Genomic DNA, 25,433 nt, shown 5'->3' with positions numbered 1-25,433 from the left:
TTAGTGAGAAGTATCAGATGTTCTAGAAACTGAATTATTTGCTCTTCCGTGAATTAAGGTTATCAGAAATCGATGGTATACCTGTTAAAACTGTATTTCTTATTACAATATTCGGTCCCATGGTCAACTCAACAATTTAAATTCAAACTACAGATATGAGTTAATGTTAATTGATGTCCTTAAATTTAGTAATACTTTGAATTGACAATTATATTCAGCCCATGTTAAATTTCAGATGGTGTATTTTTTTATATAGCATAGGTGGCATAGATACTGGGACACATGGTGATCTCAATGGAAAAATGTATGGAAATGTTCATTAGATTTTCTATTTATACCCATCTTCTTTTTCATGCTTGATATGTCTCTCGAAATAAGCTTCTTATCCAAATCTGTAATTAAACCAAAGACGTATCTGTGTTTGGCAAAAGTCCAAAAAGCTATGACGGACACAATCATTAATACGATGCCTAAAGTCATGTCTGTGATTGCCATGGCAATGTTTTGATAGGTGCTGTACTGACAGGCAATCTTGGAACTTTCAGATCCTGTAAAACCGCCTCGACACAAGTAGAGAGCATATCCGGCAACAACCAAACTACCGATGCATAAAAACAAACACATCAACGTTAGAAGACCGTGCAGTATAACCTGTTTTTTTAAAAAATAAAAAATTGATCAAGTAAATATTGGTAAATAGATAAATATTATTTAATATAATATAAAAATTTGAACCGAGACACAAGAAAACAGGGCAAAACAACAGATTTTCATTTCCAAAAATCAGAAACAGATTAAAACAACAAGTTAAATCTGACTGACACTTTTATTTTTTACCCAAATGAAACAGGACTTTAACTTTAATTCGATCGACAGGATGGATCGATTTTAATAAGCTTTGGGGCAAATGTGCTTTTTAATGTTTCTGGAATAATATTAACATATTACTGCCTTTTATTCTGGACTGGAGTGTTGTGCCTTTAATGTACAGACGGTATGCCGTCATGGGGGATCACGTGGCTAAGTGGGTAAGACGCTGGCTCGCTAGCCTGGAGGTCGGGTGTTCGATCCCTGCATTGGCCGAGAAAGTTCATCCAGATTTTCCCGCGTGGTTCCCCCTTGTCAGTGTTGCAGGACGTAGGGCCTGACAAGGACAGCTTTCTAGTCGTTCGGATGGGGCAAAAAAAAACGAGGTCCCGTGTACACACTGGCGTGCACGTGAAAGATCCCTTTAGTTGGAATTCGATATAAGAGTAGGCCGTAGTGTCGCTGTCCGGGCAAAATTTCCCTCATAGCACACTGTATGGCGTATGCCCGTCTTCATTAGCCCAGTTCGGAGCAGAACAGTAGGATGTTAAACCCCATTTCATTTCATTCATTTCGGTACGCCGTCATTTCCCTCTTGTGTATTACTGACCTGGGCCTTCAGTAATCAGAAATAAGCAGATTTGGCACCAAGAATCTGATGAACAGTGTTTGGGTATTAGTTGCATCATGGGCGTGGTGATGGTCATTTGGGGTTGAGTACGGTCGAGACATTGTGGCGCAGAAATACACCTCGATTCCTGCATAAAAAAAAACCCTTACCTTGGACCTGCATTTGACATGCACGCCCCCTTTCGGGTAAAAAAATTGAAATTAGAAAGTTGAATTAAAAACGAAAGATATGGAAAATGAGAATTATTGTGTCATTAAAAATTTACCAATTAGAAAATACAACGATATGATACGAAATAATCACGATAATTCTGAAAACAATATTGTGCACTATTCTGATATGCCGATCATGATGTCATGCTACTCGTATTGAATAACATGTAATTCCGCATGTTGAACAAAAATCCACTTTTGATTTCTGGCGCAAAAATGATGGCAAAAGTCACCGTGGCGGTGGCGCATGAGTTTTGCTACTCACGTGCTCATTATCACCAGGCCCCTGAGTTGTATAATAAATAAGACAAGCAAGATAAATATAACTATAAATTTAGGAGATAACAGTTATTTACGACTCGATGAAGACTTACAAAAAATTTCAGAGAACACCAGTGATTTGTATTTGGTTTATGGGTCCGAGATATTCTAAAGGCTGTGGCTCCGGCAAAAATACTCTGAAATGCAATACAAAGTGAAAAACATTAATTGAGAGCTGACCAACATTTTTACACATATTATTATTATAAATATACTCAAAGCCATTAAAAACGCAATGCCTAATTCGTGAAATATATCTGGTAAACGTTTTCTTGGGCTTTCCTATCTTATGGAACATAGGTGAAACTTGTGATGGGTCTCTTTTTGTGGAGTTCTGGGTTTGAACCCAATATCAGTTCTCGGTAATGAACTTTGTTCGTGCAAACGCAACACTTGTCTTTTTTCACGATTTAAAGCAGCACCATGTCACACGTTTTACACGTGCATTCCCTGCACTCTGGCCCTTTATATACAGATCAAAATTTCAACATTCATCACTTCGGAAAAATGCCACGCCTTACACAAGAAAACAGGAACAGAGCTATTGGCATGTTGGATCAGGGGACTTCACAGGTAGCCGTCGCCATACACTTTAATGTCCACCCATCGACCATTGCTCGCCTCAGACAACGCTTCCACGCCACTGGAAGAGCTGCCAATCGACCACGACCTGGAGCGCTACCTGTTACAACCTCGGCTCAAGATCGCCACATCCGACTACAGCATCTGCGCATCAGGTTCCAGTCAGCTACTGCTACTGCCAGGGGAACTGTTGAAACACGACAACGTCAGATCAGCCCTCAGTCAAACAGTCCGAAGGCGCCTATGGCTGCTCTTGGGTTACGCTGCCGTCGACCTTGCTAAGGTCAAATCCTTAACGTCCTACTGTTCTGCTCCTAACCTGGGCTAATGAAGACGGGCATATACGCCATACAGTGTGCTATGAGGGAAATTTTGCCCAGGCAGCGGCACTACGGCCTACTCTTATATCGAATTCCAAGTATATCGAGTATTAATCTTCATTCAATTAATATGGTCCCAGATTGCCATCTCCGCAACAACAAACTTTTTTTTAATTTTGACATTAGTATGACGAAGATGCCTATCGAATTTCACCAATTTCTGATTTTTGTGGCCTTTTATCACCTTTAATCACCTTATCACCTTTTCCATCATTTAAATGACTTGAAATTTATCTTTATGTTCATGAAACGGACGAAAGGGCAGTGTTTTAGCTCAAGTGACGATGTTTACTTTAAAAATTCTTGTGGTCGGTAATTTACAGCACGGACTGCCCTTGATGACTTTTTAGTGTCATGTAAATGGTCTAGTTACCTTTAATAGTTACTGACAACACGCCTTTCATAGTCTGAACGATTTTCAATAAAAATAAGCCAGTGCGATTTTCGAAATACCAGTAAAGAGTTGTCGGTTTGAAAATACAAAGACATTTAAAAGGCGCGTGGTCATAATATAAATCACAAAAATTCCTACCAACATTCCAGTAACCATATCAAGTCCCAAAATATAAGGTATTTGTGGTCTTCTAGCTCCGAAAAATACCGTTAGAAACCCCGCCATTGCTGCGAGACATCCGATCATTACTTGGGGTATAGAAGTACATCTAAAATTCCGTCTAGCTTCTTTCAAATGCCGTTTTCGTTCTAGAGAACACTTGGAACAACCTACAAATGGAATGAAGACTTAAATGAAATATAACAATTTCGATAGTGCATAAAATACGATTAAATTAATGTCCCATAGAACGTATACGAAAACACGCTGTCCAAAGTTACACCCTGGCATTGCACACATAATAACATGAAAAAAAACCATATTAATTAATAATCATATTAAAATAGGTGGAAGTGGCGATTTTGAGATGATGATTATACATTTGATTTATTATACATTTTAAATATTTATAGTGGAATCCATGATGAGGTGACAATAAACACATCAACATCTAAGTAACATTTGGTATCATCAATCACCCAGACGAAATCCAAGATGACAGCCTGTCTTAAAAGATATCCCGTTTGAAAGGTCCATTAATTTGAAAGGCATGGAGTCTCGTGAGCACAATAAGTCGGGCATATCGGGACTAACATACTATTACTTCTTTTTCATTTTCTTTGGTCAAATGAAGGGTACACTGAGGGAGAAGAATTTTCTTCGGGGATTGGGCTTTTCGCCTACACATCTTCGAATCTTTTGTCTTCTTCGTAACTTTTTTGTAACTGTAGGGATTTTTGTTAAAATAAACGCTAATATAGGAGTGGGACCAGTTGCGTCTATACGGCTTCTTACCTTTTGATATAATATCTGCTAAAAGAAAATTTGTTTCTTTCGAGCTATTTAGCGGGATGGAACGATAGTTAGGATATACTATTAAAGTACAAATTTTCGTGTCTAAAATTGTGTGGAAATGTGATAATTTTGATAATCGTTTTATAGCACTTTACATCTCTAGGTATATAGGATGTTCTTAGATAACTGTTTTGTTTTGCGTGGGCCTGGGGTGGTAGGGAGGGGGTACTATGCCTATAACTGGCGGAAAATGTGATAATTTTGATAAGGATGATCATCTTATACATTAGTAAAACATTAATTTATAGCAATGTAAATAAGTGACTTTTCGTTCCGGTATCAAGTCCTCTTTTCCGAAAAGGCTATAGCTTTCAAATTTGATGTGAAGCATCGTGGGCATGATAGGACGAACTCTATCAATAATAATCGTTCTGTGACCTTTCGGCTTTGGTATCAGAATTATGCCCCACCCCCAACCCAATCCCTTTACCGAAAACCTTGCGGAGACGATAGGTAGAGGCTAGTTTTTAACAGATAGTTTTCAGATTTGTGAGCCCTGTCGATTTTTTTCCTGTAGTTATCCACTGCAGATTGCGGAAACCTTTGTGAACGCGAAATAAGCTACAGTTTGTAACATACTGGCATGTGAAGGCTATGGTACAGTTTTTGATGGATTCTTTTCAAACTTGGCGTGAATCATCGTGGGTTATAAGAAGACGAACCTTGCGACATCCCGTTCTGATGTTATGTCCCCTGTTCCGAAAAACCTCGTGAATACGATAAAGGCTATAGTTTATAATTTTATAGCATCTTTTTCATTGGCTTAAAGCATTGTCACTAAGGTCGTCGATACCGATCGATATTCATAATCCGCAGCCTTCCGTTCCTGAGTTATCCCTACTTTGCCGAAAACGTTGTGAACGCGATAGAAGTTATAGGTTTTGGCATATTTTTTTTAAAATTTAGCAAGTAGATCAACTAGCATGAAGACAGACAGGAAAAATATGAAAATTTCTAGAATAACTCATCAAAAATAATGATTACATTCCAGTCTTTATCATGGTAAAATTCACATCAAATATTCACCTTTGTGTTCTAGGATACACATATTTTCACAAACACGCTATGGTACAACAGTTCAGTGTCTAAAAGGTGGCAAAAAAGACGGTAAAAAATTAACGATGTTAAAGGGACCTTTTTCGTATACTGCCGTATCCGTGTGCCGTATCACGTATGAGATCTACACGCACATTGATGACGTCACAAGCAAAACCGATACGGATACGTGATACGGACCAGGCATTTACGCTTGCCAAAAGTCTCTACTATCTCGAGCGCTCGAGATATTTTTTTTTTTTTTGCGTGTCCTAAATCAGCCACCGTATTTACCAGTGTTGCGCACAAAACTTTCAGTCTAATCCATAAAGAATTTCGTTTAATTTTGGAATGACGGCAGTTAGATCTTTTCTTAACTATTTACGGTGGTCTGTTGTTGCCACTCGTTAATTTGTACCCTTTTCTAGTAATTTACCTAATAGATAGATTCACTCTGCAATACAAAGATGGGTTTTTTCGCAATGAAAACTTTGGTAAATTTAAAAAAAAGAAAAAAAAAACAACCATGAACAACTTTTTCTCCGCTGTGTAAACGTTTTCTCCGCGATAGAAACATTTCCCCGCGGTGGAAACAATTTCTGTAAACTTGCGATATACCACCGCCGAGAAAAGGTTTACACCTCGGGGAAAGGGTTTCCACTTTAGAGACCACAGTATTTATCCGATTTGGATGGCACTTAAAATGGATGTTTATTTTCCAAAGATCTCGGATGAGTTCGATTTCGGCACGTATTGAATCATAACTTCATAGACTATTGACCGTGGTTCCCAATTTTGTATCCGAATTTGCAAACCGTTAAAATGTATTTTTATTACATAGAAATCGCGGATGCGTTCGGATTTGGTGGAAATCGGATGGCCAGTTCCTGTTCAAATTGTGAACCTTCGATTTATCAAAAGATCTTTGATGAGTTCAATTTGTACGAAGTTTTTGGAACTCCACAGCCCATAAGTTTGATTCGATTGAGATGAAACGTAAAATATATACTCTTCAAAAAAAGTAGTGAATATTCAGAAACAATACAAAACTGCGGCAATGCACTGCTGTTTTTATTGGAGGTAACCAGTGCATGTTAATAACAGGCCAATTGCCTACACATGAACATGAACAGTTCATATGGGCGGCTTATCTGACGGTCCCATTTCACTCGCAAAGAGATACGCTATCAAAAGTGAAAATGGGCGTTTTTGATTTTTGTCTTAATAATGAGTAATTGCTCCACCAATCCTCAGACATTCAGTATGCTCCTAATCAACCGTCCAATCACGATTTGGGGCAATCTGACCCACTCCTCTTGCAGTGCCACGGCCAATTCGTGCAGTGTTGTCGGTTGACGTTGGCGTCGACGAAGACGTCTCCCGATCATGTCCCGAACATACTCTATAGGGCAAAGGTCAGGACTCATGGCTGGCCAAGGCATATGGACAATATGGTGACGCTGGAGGTAGTCATTCACGACACGAGCGCGGTGGGCACTGGCATTATTATCTTGAAAGATGAAACGTCGACCTGCACGTGGAACAAAGTGCAGAATTATCGGTGTCAGGATGTGGTCACGGTAGTACACACCAGTGACCCTTCCTTGAAGAATATGCAAGTCCGTTCTGTCAGTCATGGTGATTCCTCCCCACACCATAACAGACTCAAGCCCGAATCTGTCATGCTGCCTTACGTTAACGCTAGCATGACGCTTATTTACACGCCTCCAAACGCGAGCACGCCTATCGGTGAAATCCAGAGTAAATCTGGATTAATCTGAGAACATTACACGCGCCCATCGACGATTACCCCAATTTCTACGCTGCCTACACCATTGACGCCTGTTTGCCATGTGCTGGCGAGATAATGGAGGCACAACACGCGGTCGTCGCGCATGCAAATGGGCTGCATGTAGCCGATTTCTAATCGTTTAGGGTGTAACTCGAATTCCTGTAACTTGGTACAAGTTTACAGAAAGCTGATTGGCCGTTTGTCCCCGATTTCGCAGGACCTGTGTACGAATGTATATACCCTGGGCTTGTGTAGTGGCTCTAGGACGACCCGAACAAGGTCTGTCGTCAACATTGTGTGTTTGTTGGTACCGGTTCCACAGTCTGCTGATCGCAGATGGTGACATTAAGCATGTTGGCTACTGCTCGCTGTGTAGAACCCATTTGAAGCATGCCAATAGCACGTAGACGTCCATCATGTTGAAGATGTCTCATTGCAAATTAAACGTAACACACTAAAGCAAAGATACGCTAAACAGTAAATCTTATGCAAGAACCGATAGGAAAGCAAACATGGATAGGATAAACCAGCACGCGGCAGTTTTCATCAACCCTTCCTTGAAGTGTCAAATTTGACAATGAACCCCTCCCACGTGTATGGCGCTATTGCGTGTCGCATGTGCAACTCAGTGGTTCTGTTATGGCGATAAGTTCTTCATCTGTGAACATACTCTCAAAGCATGTAAAGTGTTCATGACTATTTATCATATCACAACCTGCATTTCAATATTCCCTACTTTTTTTGAAGATTATATGTTCAGAATTAAATGATTCGATGGTTTCTATTTTGATGCGCATAGAAACATCTTCGGTTATGGTCCCTGCATTTTACACAAAATGTGTAACAAAGATTGTGGCAACCGCTTATTCCCCATGGCAACTACGACTTAAAAAAATTTTCTAAGTTACTTAAAGATACTTTCCCGCGTACAAACTGTGTGCTTTGATTATATTATATTTTTCAGAATGTATTTTTTCGTTACTTACTGTCCATTTATCATACATATTGAGAACTAAGTAAATTCTTAATTATTTTCAATTACTTTTTACGCCGTTTAATTGTAGAGTCTTCCTCATTGTCCCCAAAACCGCCCAACCATTTGATCAAGAAAAAACACCCCACCCCCCCACCCAGTCAAGCTAGCACTCAATAAGCTGCCAGTTAATGATACCCTGCCATTTTTGCGCAGTGCTTGCCCCATGGGTGTTTTTCGGTTAATCTAGTATTTTTCCAGTAAGATTGGGTGTCTATACTTTCCATATACCAAATTTGCCATACTTTTATTCGAAATAACCACCCGATAAATACTTTCGGGACAATGTATCTTTAAAACTTCTCACGAGTTAATGTGTACAGTTGCTTTAAACACTCAAAAATACAGTTTGAACACCGGGACGCCCCAGGGATCCTGAACAAATTTAAGTTATGAACTTCAAGCTCTATAATCACTCTAAACTTTGTATTATCGTTTATAACAGTTACAAAATAATATTTATCGATAGATATGCAATGGGTTCTTGTGCATAGAATATACCGGTGTCTGAAAGAAATAATCTTTGATAAAAATGTTTTCAATTTGTGCATATATAGGTAATCACACTTACCAGTTTTCTGTGTATATCCAGATAGATAATATATGGTATGTGTTGGCGAAAAACTCGGCATTTTTCAGATAAGAACAATGTACGTTTTAGATGTATCTTTTGCTTGAAGTAATTCTTAATTATGAGAATAATGTTATTATATAAAGTATCTCTATTATCGCAGACCATATAATTTTGACATCCGTTGCTTTAAATGAAAGATCTGTTTCAATATTTGTATTATGATGTATACGAAGATGTATGTCCATTGGCTTGTCTAAGAAGATGTGTTTTACGATGTTGATGAGTGACAAGGACTTAACTTATAGAATGTATTGCTTACTAAGTAATTTCAGTCTATGAGCGTTCTAATTCTAGTAAATATAAGTATACATTATGTACAAATTGTAATTAAGATTATGATTAAATAGGACAAACGTTTTTGTCATTCAAATTACTGCCAACACCATATAAATTCTATTCTAGACCTTAGATTCCATCATAAAATTTTCAAAAATTCACGGCGAAATACGCGATAGATATTCTACGCAAAATTCTACAATAATCTACATCATTTGTGCAGTCATTGTTCTAAGGGTTTTTCGTATATCAGTGTAATCACTCGCATCAACATCCACATATCAATTATTTTGGTCATAACACCAATCAAATCTCATCTTCGTGGGATGTTGTCATTATCAAAACCTCATCAAATCGTTGTAAATACTCCACAACAATCTATTCTTTTATCATTTGTATTTATTTCAGCGAAAGGGGTCGTTGATAACATTTCATCAATTTTCATTTTCTTGCAACGTTTGTATTATTAAAACCCACTAATCATTGTGTATACTCCACAACAACTTATCCATTAATCAATTAGTCAATGTTTTAGGTTAATTGGTATTATTACTTATTAGCGTACAATTAAATCAGATTACCATTAGGTACACGTAATTAAGTTACATCCCTGGTTTGTCAGCATTAACTTAGCATTGTTGTGTACATGTATATATTGTCCTGTCATATTTTCATTTTTTATCATAGCTTGATAGTGACTAGAGAAACCTAGTCGAAACGTCGCTCAGTAAAAAGCAGTAATTGTATTCCATAGAATTGTGACCTGTATACTCTAGTTCAATTACTAAATGCCATTGAAACAGTTTACATTTTTTGTATAGGACTTCTTCATAAGAGCTTCTATGTGACATGGATGAAAACAATGTGTCAGTCCTTGAAGAGCTTTATTGCCAAACCCAAATAAGTACTAAAGTGGATTTAATATACAGACCAACTAGTTATCGATAGAAGATTACGTGCTCATGTTATACAATGTCTTGCTGTCTTTTTGGGGTCAACCAAAGTCAACCTTCGATCCCTGCATTGGCCGAGAAAGTTCATCCAGATTTTCCGGCGTGGTTTCCCCTTGTCAGTGATGCAGGACGGAGGGCCTGACAAGGAAAGCTGTCTAGTCGTTCGGATGGGACGAAAAACCGAGGTCCCGTGTACACATTGGCGTGCACGTAAAAGATCCCTTGGCAGTTGGAATTCGATATAAGAGTAGGCCGTAGTGCCGCTGTCCGGGCAAAATTTCCCTCATAGCACACTGTATGGCGTATGCCCGTCTTCATTAGCCCAGGTTAGGAGCAGAACAGTTGGACGTTAAACTCCATTTCATTTCATTTTTTTCCAAAGTCAACCTTAAATAACGGTCGACAACTATCATTGTAGTTACAGTACACTAATCATTTCTCTCTTATGAGAGAATATATATAAACTGTAATCTGTAGAAAATACAATTCTGTTGTTATAGTGCCCATTTTATGACAATACAACAATATCTCTCTTCTGGAGTCTCCATGTATCAAACCCAGTGGCGGCGCCAGTCGTCGGTGATTGGAGGGGCAAAGCTGGGGCAAAGTCAAAGGTTAAGGGGGCAAAGGCACGAGCTTCAACTATGGGTAGAGGGCCTCCCCCAGAAAATTTTGAAAAACAGGTTGCCAGAAATGCAGCCTGGCAGTATTTCAGGCACTGATCGATGAGGTAAAGTATCAAACGAACGGACTTGCGAATCACGACGAAGCCCACTCACGAGCGTCAAAGTAGAGAGTCCTACTGCCGGAAATGCTGTCTGACAGTATTCTGTCAGGCACCGATCGTCGAGATAAATAGATCTGCCCAGATACCGTTCGTCGCCGGATCACTAGTTTATCCGACTAGAGAACATTAATGTCAAACGAACGGACTTGCGAACCTCAACGAATTCCCCTTATGAGCGCCAAAGTAGCGAGTCCATTGGGGACCTCGCCAAGAAAATTTTGAAAAATAGACTGTCGGAAATGCTCTACAACATGCAAGTTTATGACTGAGTGGGGATGAGGGATTTATTCACCGTAGAATGTATCACACATTCTTTTTTTTTATTTTCTAAAATTATTGGGGGGGGGGGGCAAACAGAGGGCAGACCAGATTAATGAATGCCTCCCCCCCGGCGCCGCCACCGATCAAACCCCGTTCTTAAGTTGATTAGGTGCCCGCTAATCTATTCTAGTTTGGAGGTCGTGGCATTTTGAGCGTGTCTGTTAGGGGTAACCCACCGCACAAACTGTCTGGCAGTGGTCATGCATGATTTCTGTGGTGGTACTGAACAACTTCAACGCAGTTTTAGGTGGAACAGATTTCAGCTAATCTAGCCTAGCTGCTGTCTGAAAATTAGATAACTCTTGTCAGGGATACTTCACCACTACAAATGTCTGGCAATTACATAGCTCTGTCATGGGTACCCTACCACTAAAAATGTCTGTCAGGGTGTTCTTGTAATGCCTGAAGATGTACGGTACACTGCTCTATTTATCCCGAAAATCGGTGCTTGACTGAATACTGCCAGGCAGCATTTCCGACAGTCTATTTTTCAAAATTTTCTGCGGGGGGTCCGCCATACCCTCCGAAAGGACTCCCCACTTTGGCGCTCATGAGTGGGTTTCGTCGAGGTTCGCAAGTCCGTTCGTTTGACACTTTATCTCAATGATCAGTGCCTGAAATCAGAAATACTGCCAGGCTGTATTTCCAGCAGCCAGTTTTTAAAAAACGTCTGGCTCTAGTGGAAGCTCGTGCCTTTGCCCCCTTAACCTTAGACTTTGCCTCAGCTTTACCCCTCCAACCAACCACTACTGTGAAGGAGCCGCATCGATGGAGGGTCTCGGCGGAGGACCCCGTCACTGCCACTAGCCGATGGCGTCCTCGGTCCGGCCATGCCCACGTCGCTTTTTCCGCAACTGAGATTTTTGTGGGGTTGCCTAGCCTATCTATCTTATCTGAGAGAGGCCCTATCCGCAAGCGAATTATTGAAATATGTTAGTCCCGAAATGACTTAGTTTGTGTCGAGTGGACGTTAAACCCCATCTCTCTCTCTCCCCCCCCCTCTCTCTCTACTCTCTCTCTCTCTTTCGCATCTGAGAGTAAATAATATTCACATTTATTACACTGGACGTTAAAGATATTTTATTTATAAGCCGAATATATATAATCATCGTTTAGTGATCAATTTTGGTTCTGGTTTTCTGTGGGGTAGGATTGGTACGTGTTTTTAAAAGGACAGTATAAAAAACAGGAATATAGGCCTATTAGGCCTATGATCACCTTTCTAAATATAAGCTATATTTATGTTCTTCTTTTATTTAGACATTCGTGCCTAATTTTTTACCCCATCGAATTAAACTGATTATTATTGTAGGCTATTATTAATTATTAATAGGCTATTAGCAGCCCAATGTCCGGTCCCGCAGGTTCACATCCATTTTAGGTGCACCCTATCCCATTGGTTCAAAAACCACTGGTTAATCGATTGTTGTTAACTTCCTCTAAAATACTGGATGATCTAAAAACAACAGGCAATGGGCGAAGAATGGATCGTAGATAGCAGATAACCACAACTGTAAATAAACGCACCCATTTTTACAGGCCTCACATGTTCCGGATTACACAAGCAACAGTAATAGTGAATAAAGATGGACGAAAGCAGGCGACACGTTAATCCAAACCCTGTGTTGAATGCAAATATTTTTTCAAGAATATTTTTCTGGTATGATGATTTCGTTTGCTCTTACCCTGACATACTATTTGAATTTCTAGATTTTATTATATTACATGAGTAGGTATATGGTACTAGTAGATTTAATTAGCTTAGTTATGACCACAAACATGAATACCGCAAAACACGAGGTTTGGCTATATATAGAGACAGGCTATTGTTCAGTTACGTTACAACTTACATTATACGGGACATCATAACAAAATATAATCCCATTTTATTAGCACTAGCAGTGAGCTGGTAACCACAGTTACTTGGCTTAAATATACTAATCTTATATTATAAATCATATAGCCTAGAAAAAACTGCTGCAATTGAGCCAATGTCAGTTAGCTGAGCCTACCAATATAGAGCTATCCTTTATTTTAATGCTACATGTACATGTCTATTTATAATTTATGATAGTTTACATTACATGGGGGATCACCTGGCTAAGTGGGTAAAACGCTGGCTCGCTAGTCTTCAGGTCAGGTGTTCGATCCCTGCATTGGCCGAGAAAGTTAATTCAGATTTTCCGGCGTGGTTTCCCTTTGTCAGTGATGCAAGATGGAGGGCCTGACAAGGACAGCTGTCTAGTCGCTCGGATAGGACAAAAAACCGAGGTTTGGTGTGCACGTAAAAGATCCTTTGCAGTTGGAATTCGATATAAGAGTAGGCCGTAGCGACACTGTCCGGTCAAAATTTCCCTCATAGCACACTGTATGCCGTATGCCCGTCTTCATTAGCCCAGGTTAGGACCAGAACAGTAGGATGTTAAACCCCATTTCATTTACATTACATGTGTAGGTATACCATGGACCGTATATAGATGGACAGGCAACGAGTCTCGTTGGTTGGTTTCTCTGCCTCTCGCGCGAGACACAGTGAGATCTCAATGTCAATGGCAAATCAAGCGATGTGATTTTTGACATTGCAGGATTTTATACAGATTAATTTCTCGAACTCCTCTTTAGAATTTACGGTATTCTTATAGTTACATGGTAATTTTTCAACCCGATAAGTATTCCTATCCGGTAGTGACGAATTTCTCCAGTTTAGAAGTTTGAAATTTCCAAATGCAGCAGTTGAAAATTGTAAAATGATCGATTTCAATATTTTCGTAGTTTTTGTAAGCGTTTTGGTTTTGCTTAATACTCCAAATTCCCGCATGTATGAAGCATTTTAAAATTATGAAAATAAAGTTCAGGTATAATACTGTCCAAAACGATGATTAATTGTGCAGAAGTAAAAATTAAAGAGTGTTTTAGTAGGTTTGTTTTTAACGAAAACTCAACATGTTTTTTTAGGATTCACATGAGCGCGTTCGAACTCCGAAGTCAACAACAACGATGTGTTCATACATTTACACCCCAATCATCAGTTAGTAGTCTATCTATGTATGGGTTGCAAAAGAAAAAATAGAATAGCAAGATTAATTAAAATATTATGAATTGATTTCTGTTTCTTTGCTTTTAAACTTAAAGACCACGTAAGATCAAAAATCTAAATTGCATGTATGTATAGCCCATGGTTACTATATCAACTTTACGGCAAGTTCACACCAATCTGATTAAAATTAAGTCCGCTGTTAACGTTTAAGTATCCGACACACCAGAATGCTTTTCGATTTTTCAATTACGACCTTAATCCGGTTGATTGGCTGGTGACGTCACAGGCACTACACATAGGATATGCATTATCTATACAATATCTCACCGTCTGTACAATGTAGCACTATCAATACACACGGCAACTGGACAAGCGTCTATTGACGGTCCAATTACCACGTGACTGGCCTAATCATAATCACCGAATTATCGTCTTTCATTGGTATAGATTGATTAGACATTTGTGATTGGAATATTTTAGAGTGAATTTAAAATGCTGTATCATGCCGTAGATCAATTTAAGCTGCCTTTGTTTAAATAGGCCACGTGTCAAATGAAGATGACTCAAGAAATTAGCGCATTTACCGGTAATTTGGATAACCCCGTAATACTTGATATCCCAAACTTAAGTACAGAAATACATATGGTGCCAGTCATTTGTTGATATATTCATTATTAGCTATATATAATAATAGTAACCATTTTTATACATAAAGAACAACTACAGTGAATATGGAATTTTCCGATGACTATGCATAACATGTACAATAGATCGCACTCATTTCTCTGCCAATCAACGCTTGGTATCTTATTATCATGTACCGTTCCATGTACTACGGGTGTAGAATTTAATAATTTATAATCATATTAGGTAATTTTATATACATCCCTAGGTAAATTCTAAGATGCACTTGACCATTAAAAAGTCTATTATTGAGAATTTAAATGAAAGGTTCTATAAGTTAACATGGCTGTTGCATAATGAATCAAACATTGTACAGTATTTAGATTTACTAGTGGTCACTGAATGCTTAGTTAGATAAATATTTAGATATTGCAAGTCATTATTCAAATGGGGGAGTTGGATGGCCGAATGGTTAGCATGTGCGCGCTGTATCATAAGGTCTGTCATTGAGTCAACTGGCGTGGTTTTCGAATCCCCAGTTGTACGTGACAAGAAGTACATGTAGGGTTGCCTGTCCAACCTCGTGGGTTTTCTCCGGGTCCTCCGGTTTCCCCCCACTGCTAAAGACCTCTACAAAACGAATAATTGAGGTAAAATTGAACCATATGTTAGTCCCGAAATAACCCAGTTTGTGTCGAGTTGACATTAAACCCTATCAACTACCGAGCAGTTGATTTCATTGAATTGATAATAGTAAATATTTCAATCATAGCCTACAAACAGGACGAAAAAATTAGATTAAATTCCATTAGTTTTAATTAATATCCAAAAACGAACCATTCAAATATTTGCATGAACACTAAAGCTTAGTATTTTTTTTTCTGCTTCCAATTCCAAGTCTCTAATATCTCGGGTAAAACATCGAGCCAAATTTCACAATATAAAGTACATAGATAATTTGGCTGGGGAAAATCGATGTACTAGACTTAATCATAGAACTGTTGCTTTGCTGGCTGGCAATATTCTCATGTCAACAAGAATTGATTATCTCATTTGTCTCAATACAACATTGCAGTATAGAGGTAGAAAATATTCCATTTTTTTTTCCATATCAAATTTTAATAGGCCTACATTATACATAAAATTAAATATACATTATGTAAGATTTAGATAAAGAGCTAGCCATTCTTGCTACAATAGTTCAAAATTAGATAATGTAAAATGAATAATTTGAAAATTTCATTCAAATTACTCTATTGCGAGTGAAGATATTAGCCTTTGAAGGTTTGACAAGACGTGTGCAATAATTGCAACCACGGTACTGGTTGTTCGAAGCAAAGTCTCACTCCTCCATTTTTAGCTAAAATCAAAATATGGCTGAACCGATCTCATCTATTTAATATCAGAGAAATCCGATGCCATCGAGATTTGATTATGGCCTGGATAAGTTAATTAATGTCTAATTAATAATTTAGAAAACATTTCAGGCCTAAAGAAAAACCTGCAATAGACAGATTTCGCTCTTGCATAATGTATGTTTAACTAAATGTAGATAGGGATAGTTCATTAATTATTGTGTATGTATTTTTACAGGTGGTTAAATCCTATATTTAAAATTGGATATGAAAGACCTTTGGAGGTTCAGGATATGTACAATGTTAATAAAGAGGATTCTAGCGATACTTTAGGTGATCAACTAGAAAGGTAAATCCTTCCTCTACTTTATATATTTGGATATTGTTTAATACAAATCAAAAGGGGTTTCATTATTTATGAAATTGTATAAATAAACTTGTCAATGTTGATGTTTAGCTCTGTTTTACCTTTCCGATGTGTCTCATTTAGCCAGAATCCGTCACATACAGTATACCATTTGAAAAAAAAAGGGAAAAGAAAAATTGCACTAAATAATTTTATACATGCACGTATTCTATAGGGAATGGTTTAAAGAACTAGCGAAAGTAAAAGGTACAAAGAAGAAACCAAGTCTATTGATAGCATTGATTAAATGTTTTGGATGGAGATATTCCGTTTTAGGTTTTATTGTGTTTGTGGAGGTGAGTTCTCTTTTTTCCAGTTTATACATGTAACTCAGAAGTTATGTCAGACTGACTAGTCTTCAAAAGAATGCAACCCTACAATGTCCACTTTTATTGATGTGATGATCTTCTCAGACTTTCCTGTTTCTTTTTTAGTCCCCCGCTTTTCGAAGAAAGCAGGGGACTGTTAAAATGGGTCTGTCTGTGTCACACTTTTTGGGACACAATAACTCCCCTTCTAATTGTGGTAGAATGATCGAACTTGGTGTAGGTGTTTAATGCCATGATGGAGTTTGAAGACGATGAAACTTGGTGTATAGTTTCATTACATCGATACCTTGACTAAGTTTGATAATGAGCATTTTGATAATGAGCATTTTCTGCTCAGGGTAAGCAGAGTGATAAGCAATTTGATTGGTTGAGACTTTGGAATAGAATAAATCTCCTTCTAATTGAGGTAGAATGTTCAGAATTAGTCGATTCTTTGGGACAAGATAACTTGGATTCTTCTACTAATGGAGAGTGATGAAACTAGTGTATAGTTGATAATCAGTTTGATTGCTTGATACTTTTGAAAAAGATAAATGTGCCATTAATTGAGATGTGTCATCTATTTTTGGGGGAGATTTCGGCGGGGGACATCAGCCTCACTGTTGACTTGTTTGTACAACACTTGGCTGAATTCACACAAGATTTTTTTATACGGCCACATTTTCATGTGGACTTATTATACCGTCGCCCCTGTCCATCCGGGCATCCGTCCACAATTTGTTATTGGACACTCTACAGGTCACAATTTTTATCCAATTTTGGCGAAACTTCAAATATAGGTCTATCTCCCCCAAACCTGGGATCCTGTCGATATTGGCATGTATCAAACCATAACTTCATGGAGTATGGCCCCTGATTGTTCAAAAAATCATGTTTTTAGCTTGCGGACACTCAAGAGTTCACAATTTTCGTCTTATTTTAATTAAACTTGAAATGTATATTTATAGCCCAAAGATCTTGGTTCATCTTTGATATTTGCGCAAATCGGATTGTAACTTCCTGAATTATGGCCCCTGATTGTACGAAAAATCGCATTTCTAGCTTGTGGTGCCTCTAGATGTCACAATTATTATCTGATTTGAAAAAAAGTTTCAATATATTACCGTTACATATCAATGAAGGTTGAGTTTGAATTTCATGAAAATCAGACCAAAACTGCCGGACAAAATGGCCACCCCCTCGTTCGCAAATAGTGTAAATATATTGTATATCAAGATTGTGGACCCTCTATAGCTATAGGCCACAATTTTGATCCTATTTTGATGAAACTTGAAATTTATGTTAATATCACAAAGATCTTGGTTCATATCTGAACGTAACTTCCTGGATTTTAGCTTGTGGACCCACTAGAAGTCATAATTTGTATTCATTTGTAAAAAAACGTTTCAATATATCATCATTACATATCAATGAAGGTTGAGTTCACATTTTGTAAAAATCTGACCCAAACTGTTGGACAAAATAGCCGCTCCTTGTACACAAATAGTGTAAAAGTATGTAATACCAAGGTTGTGGACACTTTAGAGGCCACAATTTTGATCCGATTTTGATGAAACTTTAAATTTATGTTTATATCACAAAGATCTTGGTTCCCTTTGATATTTGCGCATATCGGACCATAACTTCCTTGATTATGGCCCCTGATTGTACGAAAAATCATACTCTAGAGATCACAATTTTTATCTGATTTTAGAAAACATTTAAATATATGACCATTACACCCTAATGGCGGTTGAGTTTGAATTTTGTGAAAATTGAAACGAAACTGCCTGACCAAACGGCTGCTCCTTGTACAGTAGAATATGTATGAGCAGCCACTCCTATTCAGCGACGTCTCCTTGTAAGCGGTTATGATAAATACCCCTCGTAAAAATTCTATTGTTTCATCTCTTTATTCAGCGGTCACTCCTCTAAAGCGGCCAGCGGTCCCTATTTTACTAATAAATTCAACAAAACATCGCCCATTCAACGGCCATTGTTGAATGATACCATCTTGTCGTTCTTTGTAACACCCCCGCTAATCCCGTGAGTAGTAGTTAATTAACTGGACCCGCACTGATCAGGTAAAAGGAAATGTAAAAATAACAATCAACCTGGGATTATCTGTTAATTAATCTTTTGTTTTATTAAACGACTACCCTGATCATTGTTTTCACGCGTAACGACATATTATTTGATACTGATTGAATTAAATAAAAATACTGAGTTTTGTCGCGATCACCTAGTATCTCTTTTCCATTGCCACTTTGTTGTTAAACAGACGTTTTAGTGCCTCCTATAATATTACATACAGAGTTACACCCCCTGTAAATAGGTGATAAAATCAGCGATGTTTTTTTTGTTCATGTGCTTTTTTGATAAAATAAAATTAATTCATCGATTTTCTTCACAAAAATGGATAAATATTATCAAATGCATCACAATGGTAGGCAGTAGTATCGAAGGTTGGTACAAAATGACAAGTTTACAGAAGTTATGTCTGAGACTTGAGTAAAGAATTTTCGTTTGGTGCAAGATTCAGCGACGGTCAAATTTACCGATGCAAGTATTGATGTTCGCTTCCAATGCATCCAAGCGTAATATTTAATTTATGTCAGCACAAAAAGCACCAAGATTTTATTAAGAGGCCACTCCCGTTAAGCGGTCAGTCGTGGAATTTCCCTTGGGTGGCTGCTTAATGCAGATTCTACTGTATGTAAATAGTGTAAAAGTATGTAATACCAAGGTTTTGGACCTTCTAGAAGTCACAATTTTTATCCGATTTTGTTGAAACTTAAAATACATCTTTATATCCCAAATATCTCAGTCCCTTTTGATATTTGTGCATTTCAGACCCTAACTTCCTGGATAATGGCCCCTGATTGTACGAAGAATTGCTTTTTTTTAATAGCTTGTTCTCTATCCATCCAACTAGAGATATTTGAAATTATCATAGATATTTTAATGGATGGCTTCAATTTCATATCGGGGGGTTGGATGGCTGAATGGTTAGTGTGCGCGAGCTGTATCATAAAGTCTGTCATTGAGTCGACTGGCGTGGTTTTGAATCCCCGGTTGTACGTGGCAAGGAGTAGGGTCGCCTGTCCAACCTTGTGGGTTTTCTCCGGGCCCTCCGGTTTCCTCCCACTGCTAAAGACCCCTACACGCAAGCCAATTATGTAAACAAAATTAAACCATATGTTAGTCCCGAAATGACATAGTTTGTGTCAAGTGGACGTTAAACCCCATTTCTCTCTCTCTCTCAATTTCATATCAATAATAAATAATTATAATTCCAATTTTAAAAGTGTAATATCGTTAATAAGAAGGCCTGACCTTTATTTATATTTCTTTCTAAAAAGTATAACATTGATAACTGTTCTACTGTGCGTAGTATTGTTCAAATACAGATAAGATATAAAATTGGTCAAGGAATTATTTCAAACAGCATTCTGTCTAACCTACATCCCTGTTTACTAGAATACAACACATCACTAAGATTTGGAAGATAATTTGGTCGCTTCACTTATGACAAACCAGAAGTGTTCTACAGATAGGGCCCATATCTTGGTTATTTTTAAACTGATTTTCAACACGTTTTCATTTATTTTTGTTGTTTTAGTAGAAATATTCTTTTATTAGTCTTCAAGACAGTTTGATGCTGTCTTTGATTTAAGAGAAATGTCTGTTTCGACAAGCTTTAGGCGAGGTGTGCACTGAATGGGAGACATCCGCCCATACATGTATCTGTCTGTAGAGACCAAAACAAATAGTAAATATAGTTCAGACGGTCATCGGATGATCGCGTACATATTAGTGGGAATATATAAATGTATATGGTTGTATTGTAAATGGTACATTTTTTAATTTCAGGAAGGAACAAAAGTAGTTCAGCCGCTTTTACTTGGTGGATTAATACGTTATTTTACACCTGATTCAAAAATGTCTGACATGGAGGCCTATCTGTATGCCATGGGTGTTAGTTTGTGTGCGATAGTATTAGCCGTTTCTCATCATCCATATTTTTTCACTGTTTGCAAAATAGGCATGCAAGCTAGAATAGCTTGCTGTTCACTTATATATAAAAAGGTATGCACACTACATTTTAAACTTTCACTATAGTTGATTTAAACAGTGTTTATTTTACATAATTACATACTATATATACATACTTTCATACTATATACATACTTTATGGAGAGGGGGTCTATAAGCTTCTGTCTGTTCTCCAATCCAGTTTCTGTGAATAAATATTGTTTAGATTTTTTGGATTGGGAAACAAGCTGTAAAGATATATTAATCTGTCTCCAGGCCCCCCCCCCCCATTTTCAGCAATAGCCAAATTTTATTTTGCACGACCCTCAGGTAAAAAAAATAAGAGAAGTTGCTCTCCCCTCCTACATTTTCTGCTGTCTGAGAAACAAGACATTCATTTTGTCTGACCTATGGAAAAGTTCTATTGAAATTTAGGATAGAAAATTTTGAATGCATTTTGCACAATTAAAGATGCATTTTTATATGAGCTAAATCTGCCTAATGCATATCTTTCATTTGGCCTCAAATGTTATATAGACCATTAATTAGACATTTATACTCTTCAAAAAAAGTAGGGGATATTCAGAAACAATACAAAACTGCAGAAATGCACTGCTGTCCAGTGTATGTTGATAACAGACCAATTGCCTACACATGAACATAAACAGTTCATATGGGGGGCTTATCTGACGGCCCCATTTCACTCGCAAAGGGATACACTGACAAAAGTGAAAATGGACGTTTTTGATTTTTGTTTTAATAATGAGTAATTGCTCCACCAATCCTCAGACATTCAGCAATTCGTCGTGGCATGCTCCTAATCAACCGTCCAATCATGATTTGGGACAATCTGACCCACTCCTCTTGCAGTGCCACAGCCAATTTTTGCAGGGTTGTCGGTTGATGTTGACATCGACAAACACGTCTCCCGATTAAATTAAACGTAACACACTAAAGCAAAGATACGCTAAACAGTAAATCTTATGCAAGAAGCGATAGGAAAGCAAACATGGATAGGATTAACCAGCAAGCGGCAGTTTTCATCAACCCTTCCTTGAAGTGTCAAATTTGACAATGAAACCCTCCCACATGTATGGCGCTATTGCGTGTCGCACATGCAGCTCAGTGATTCTGTTGGGGCGATAGGTTCTTCATCATCTGTGAACATACTCTCAAAACATGTCGAGTGTCCATGACTATTTATCATACCACAACCTGCATAGGTATTTGCATTTCAATATCCCCTACTTTTTTTGAAGAGTATATTTACATATTAAACCCATAATCTACTCACTAGACTGACTATCTGATGGTTTAATGTTTTAAATTTGTTTTACAGTCATTATATTTTTTGTTCTGTTTTCCAGTCCTTACGTTTAAGTAACGAAGCTTTAGGTAAAACTACAACAGGTCATATTGTTAATCTTTTATCTAATGATGTTAATAGATTTGATCAGGTAAGAAACATTTAGCTATATAGGTTTGTCAAGCTGTTTTTAGCACCAAGTCTCTGTTAGGATTCACAGGAGATTAAGAGTAATAAGACCAAATAATTATCAGAGAAGATTGTGATCTGTATCGACACAGTGGAGTAAAAAAAAAAAAAATTAGAATTAATAAACAAGCCGACTACCACTTAAACCTGTGAAACAGAACATTTATTCTATTAAATTATTGAAATCCATGTAGAATTGTATTAGTATTTTAATTCAAATGAAATATATTTAAATCTATTCTTATGTTTTATAGGCTGCGATATTTCTTCATTTTTTGTGGGTTGGACCTCTTCAAGCGATTGCAGTTTTAACAATATTATGGTATATAATGGGACCATCTGTATTAGCAGGTTTTACTGTTCTTCTATTACTAGTACCAGCACAAGGATGGATGGGAAAGTTATTTTCTCGACTCAGGTATTATTAGTCCATTTTTCCATTGGGCCAATGTCTTAAAGGACTTCTTTCATGAGAAACATCAGGATGTGCGTCTAATTTTGATAAATGTCAAACTTTTTTATGATTAGACAGAAATCAGGACCAACTAAAAATATATTTGCATAAAACCTTAGGAGCAACAGTTGTGGCTTAACTATAGCCTACCCCTGTCATCAGTATTTATTATTACTAAAAAATCCAATAGGGATTAGTCACAATTAAGGATATCCATTAATTAATAGAAAAGAATAACATTATTGTTTTGTTAATGGAGATTGCAAACAAAAGATATTTATTTATCATTTCTTGAACTCCTTGGATTTGCTCTTTGAAATAAATGGGCTCTTGTTATGTAAGGCTCTGTCAACTTTTTATTGTATATGAACGTGGGAAATTCCACAAGTGTATGGTATAATGTCAAGATTTTCATTTTCAGGTTAAAAACTGCAGCTCAAACTGATAAAAGAGTTCGGATTATGAATGAGATAATCTCAGGTATGAGGGTTATTAAAATGTACTGTTGGGAGAAACCATTTGAAGAATTAGTTAAGAAAGTGCGAAGGTAGGCTCTTTAATTTTAAGACCAAGCTCTTTTTTCACGAACACTGGTATACATTGAATTGATTTAAACTCTTACTCGACATTAGTATATTTTGCATATGTTTACAGTTATAATACATTATGACTAAGACTACTTTAAATATCCAAATTTTATTTCACTGTAGTAGTTTGATTAAATCAGATTGATGGAACTAAAATACTTCTTATATTTAATAGGTATATATGCAATACCTACCTTGATTTGAATATTATATTATCAAATATTTTAACTTGTCTTCAAATTCGAAAATCACAAATTGGAAAAGTAGCCTATGCAATCTATTTTTAATTTAAAAATGGATGTGTGTCATAGGAATGCATAATTAAACAAATGAAGATGATATTCCATTCCATTGATTTATTCATGCATGCATTTTTGTTTTATTTTTGTTTGTGTTATTTTTATTTGATGTTTATTTATGTTGAAACTTGCCTGTTGCATTAAGTTGGTTAATATTTTTTAAGATTCATGAAGAGCGTTTTATCTTATGCTAACCAATGTACTATTTGGATGGTGGTAAAGTTCAATTGGTTAATTAAATTTACTAAAATATATTACCAACTTAATGAAACGTATTTACTTGAATGACTTTACTGTAATGTGAAAGTTTTTTGCAACAATTTAAATGATATGAAGACAAAAGGCATCTAGAAATATTTATGTCTACGTTTAATTTTAGAACCACTTTCGTTAAAACATTTGGATATTGAATAGAGTTTAAATGAATGCAATAATTTCTTGCTTTACAGTATTGTGTTAATGATTTAACCCTGCTTGCTTCTGTAAAATACCTAGCTTTGCAACTATAACACCCTGCTTTAATTATTTTACAATCATTCTAATCAAATCTTTTGCTATAGATATTAGTGCATACCTCATCTGTCATTTCTAGTAGGTAGAAAGTGATATCACAGCCACTTGCATAATTATAAAACCAGAACAATTTTCAAGTTTCCAAAATATGAATTCAATACACAATACAACTTTCAATTAAGTTTTCAAAATATCATTCAGTACACAATAAACAGATAGATTTGTCACCCAAACTGAATGTTCTGTTCGAGTTGAAATCCAAATGCGGTCAACCAAATATTTGTGATTTATTTTGGCGAGTTATTAATAATAGCAGAATAGTTAGCTTCTTGCACCTACAAATTATCTGTATTTGTAGATGTATTTTCATGATTGATGATAAAATTCCACTCTATTCCTAAATGCTTGGTTAGCCATGTCTGCATAAGTTAGTGATATCATAAGTGATTGTTTCAAGTACCATGTCACTCATACAGTTGAACAATAGATTACCTTACATGAATTATGATACCTGGCTAGTGATTATGAATAGCTCAGTGTTTTAAGCTGAAACTTTCAGACAATCTGTTTGCAAATCAGGTCTAAAATGATTTGTGTTATGCATAAGCCACTGTACTATTGGGTCCTGTGTAATTCCATTCAAGACTTGTTTTGATTTGACGAGAGGTATTTCACCAAAGTTACCATTCTACTTACTGTACGTGCATACGTAGAACAGCCATAGAACACAGATCTTGTTTATTAGTTTACAAGTTGATGAGCAGTTAGCTGAAAATGGAGTAACATTAAAACTTGGTACAAGTAGTTGACCGTATGGATAAAGTCTTGATATGCTCTTATTATTACTACTATCATCCTTTTATTATTATATCATTTTCTGACATAGAAATAGATCTATCTAATCACCGTTCGTGTTCGGACAGTTCGCTTCCACATGAATTAGCCACTCATGACCACAACTTGAAGCTCTTTTGAAACCACAGGGTTTTTTAAGTGTGATACAAGAACATATTTATTCCTTTTGTCGGGGGGGGGGGGGTTGGATGGCCGAATAGTTAGCATGTGCGCGCTATATATCATAAGGTCTGTCACTGAGTCAACTGGTGTGGTTTCGATTCCCCGGTTGTACGTGACAAGGAGTAGGGTCG

At 37.0% G+C, this 25,433-nt stretch overlaps 1 protein-coding gene across 1 annotated transcript in view; it reads left to right on the top strand.

Annotated features, from left to right (window-relative positions):
* The first annotated feature begins 12,645 nt into the window (after window positions 1–12,645).
* Window positions 12,646–25,433, top strand: part of LOC126810172 (ATP-binding cassette sub-family C member 4) — a 46,547-nt gene continuing 33,759 nt past the window's right edge. Inside the window, exons 1-7 of the mRNA XM_050535151.1 lie at window positions 12,646–12,832; window positions 16,427–16,537; window positions 16,770–16,890; window positions 20,776–20,991; window positions 22,305–22,394; window positions 22,687–22,850; window positions 23,308–23,433. Coding sequence (XP_050391108.1) covers window positions 12,759–12,832; window positions 16,427–16,537; window positions 16,770–16,890; window positions 20,776–20,991; window positions 22,305–22,394; window positions 22,687–22,850; window positions 23,308–23,433 — 902 coding nt within the window. The 5' untranslated portion in view covers window positions 12,646–12,758. The remainder of the gene's footprint in view (window positions 12,833–16,426; window positions 16,538–16,769; window positions 16,891–20,775; window positions 20,992–22,304; window positions 22,395–22,686; window positions 22,851–23,307; window positions 23,434–25,433) is intronic.

The sequence above is a fragment of the Patella vulgata genome, chromosome 1 (genome assembly GCF_932274485.2).
Source record: "Patella vulgata chromosome 1, xgPatVulg1.2, whole genome shotgun sequence".
Classification (NCBI taxonomy): domain Eukaryota; kingdom Metazoa; phylum Mollusca; class Gastropoda; family Patellidae; genus Patella; species Patella vulgata.
This window is presented reverse-complemented; position numbering and strand designations above follow the sequence as displayed.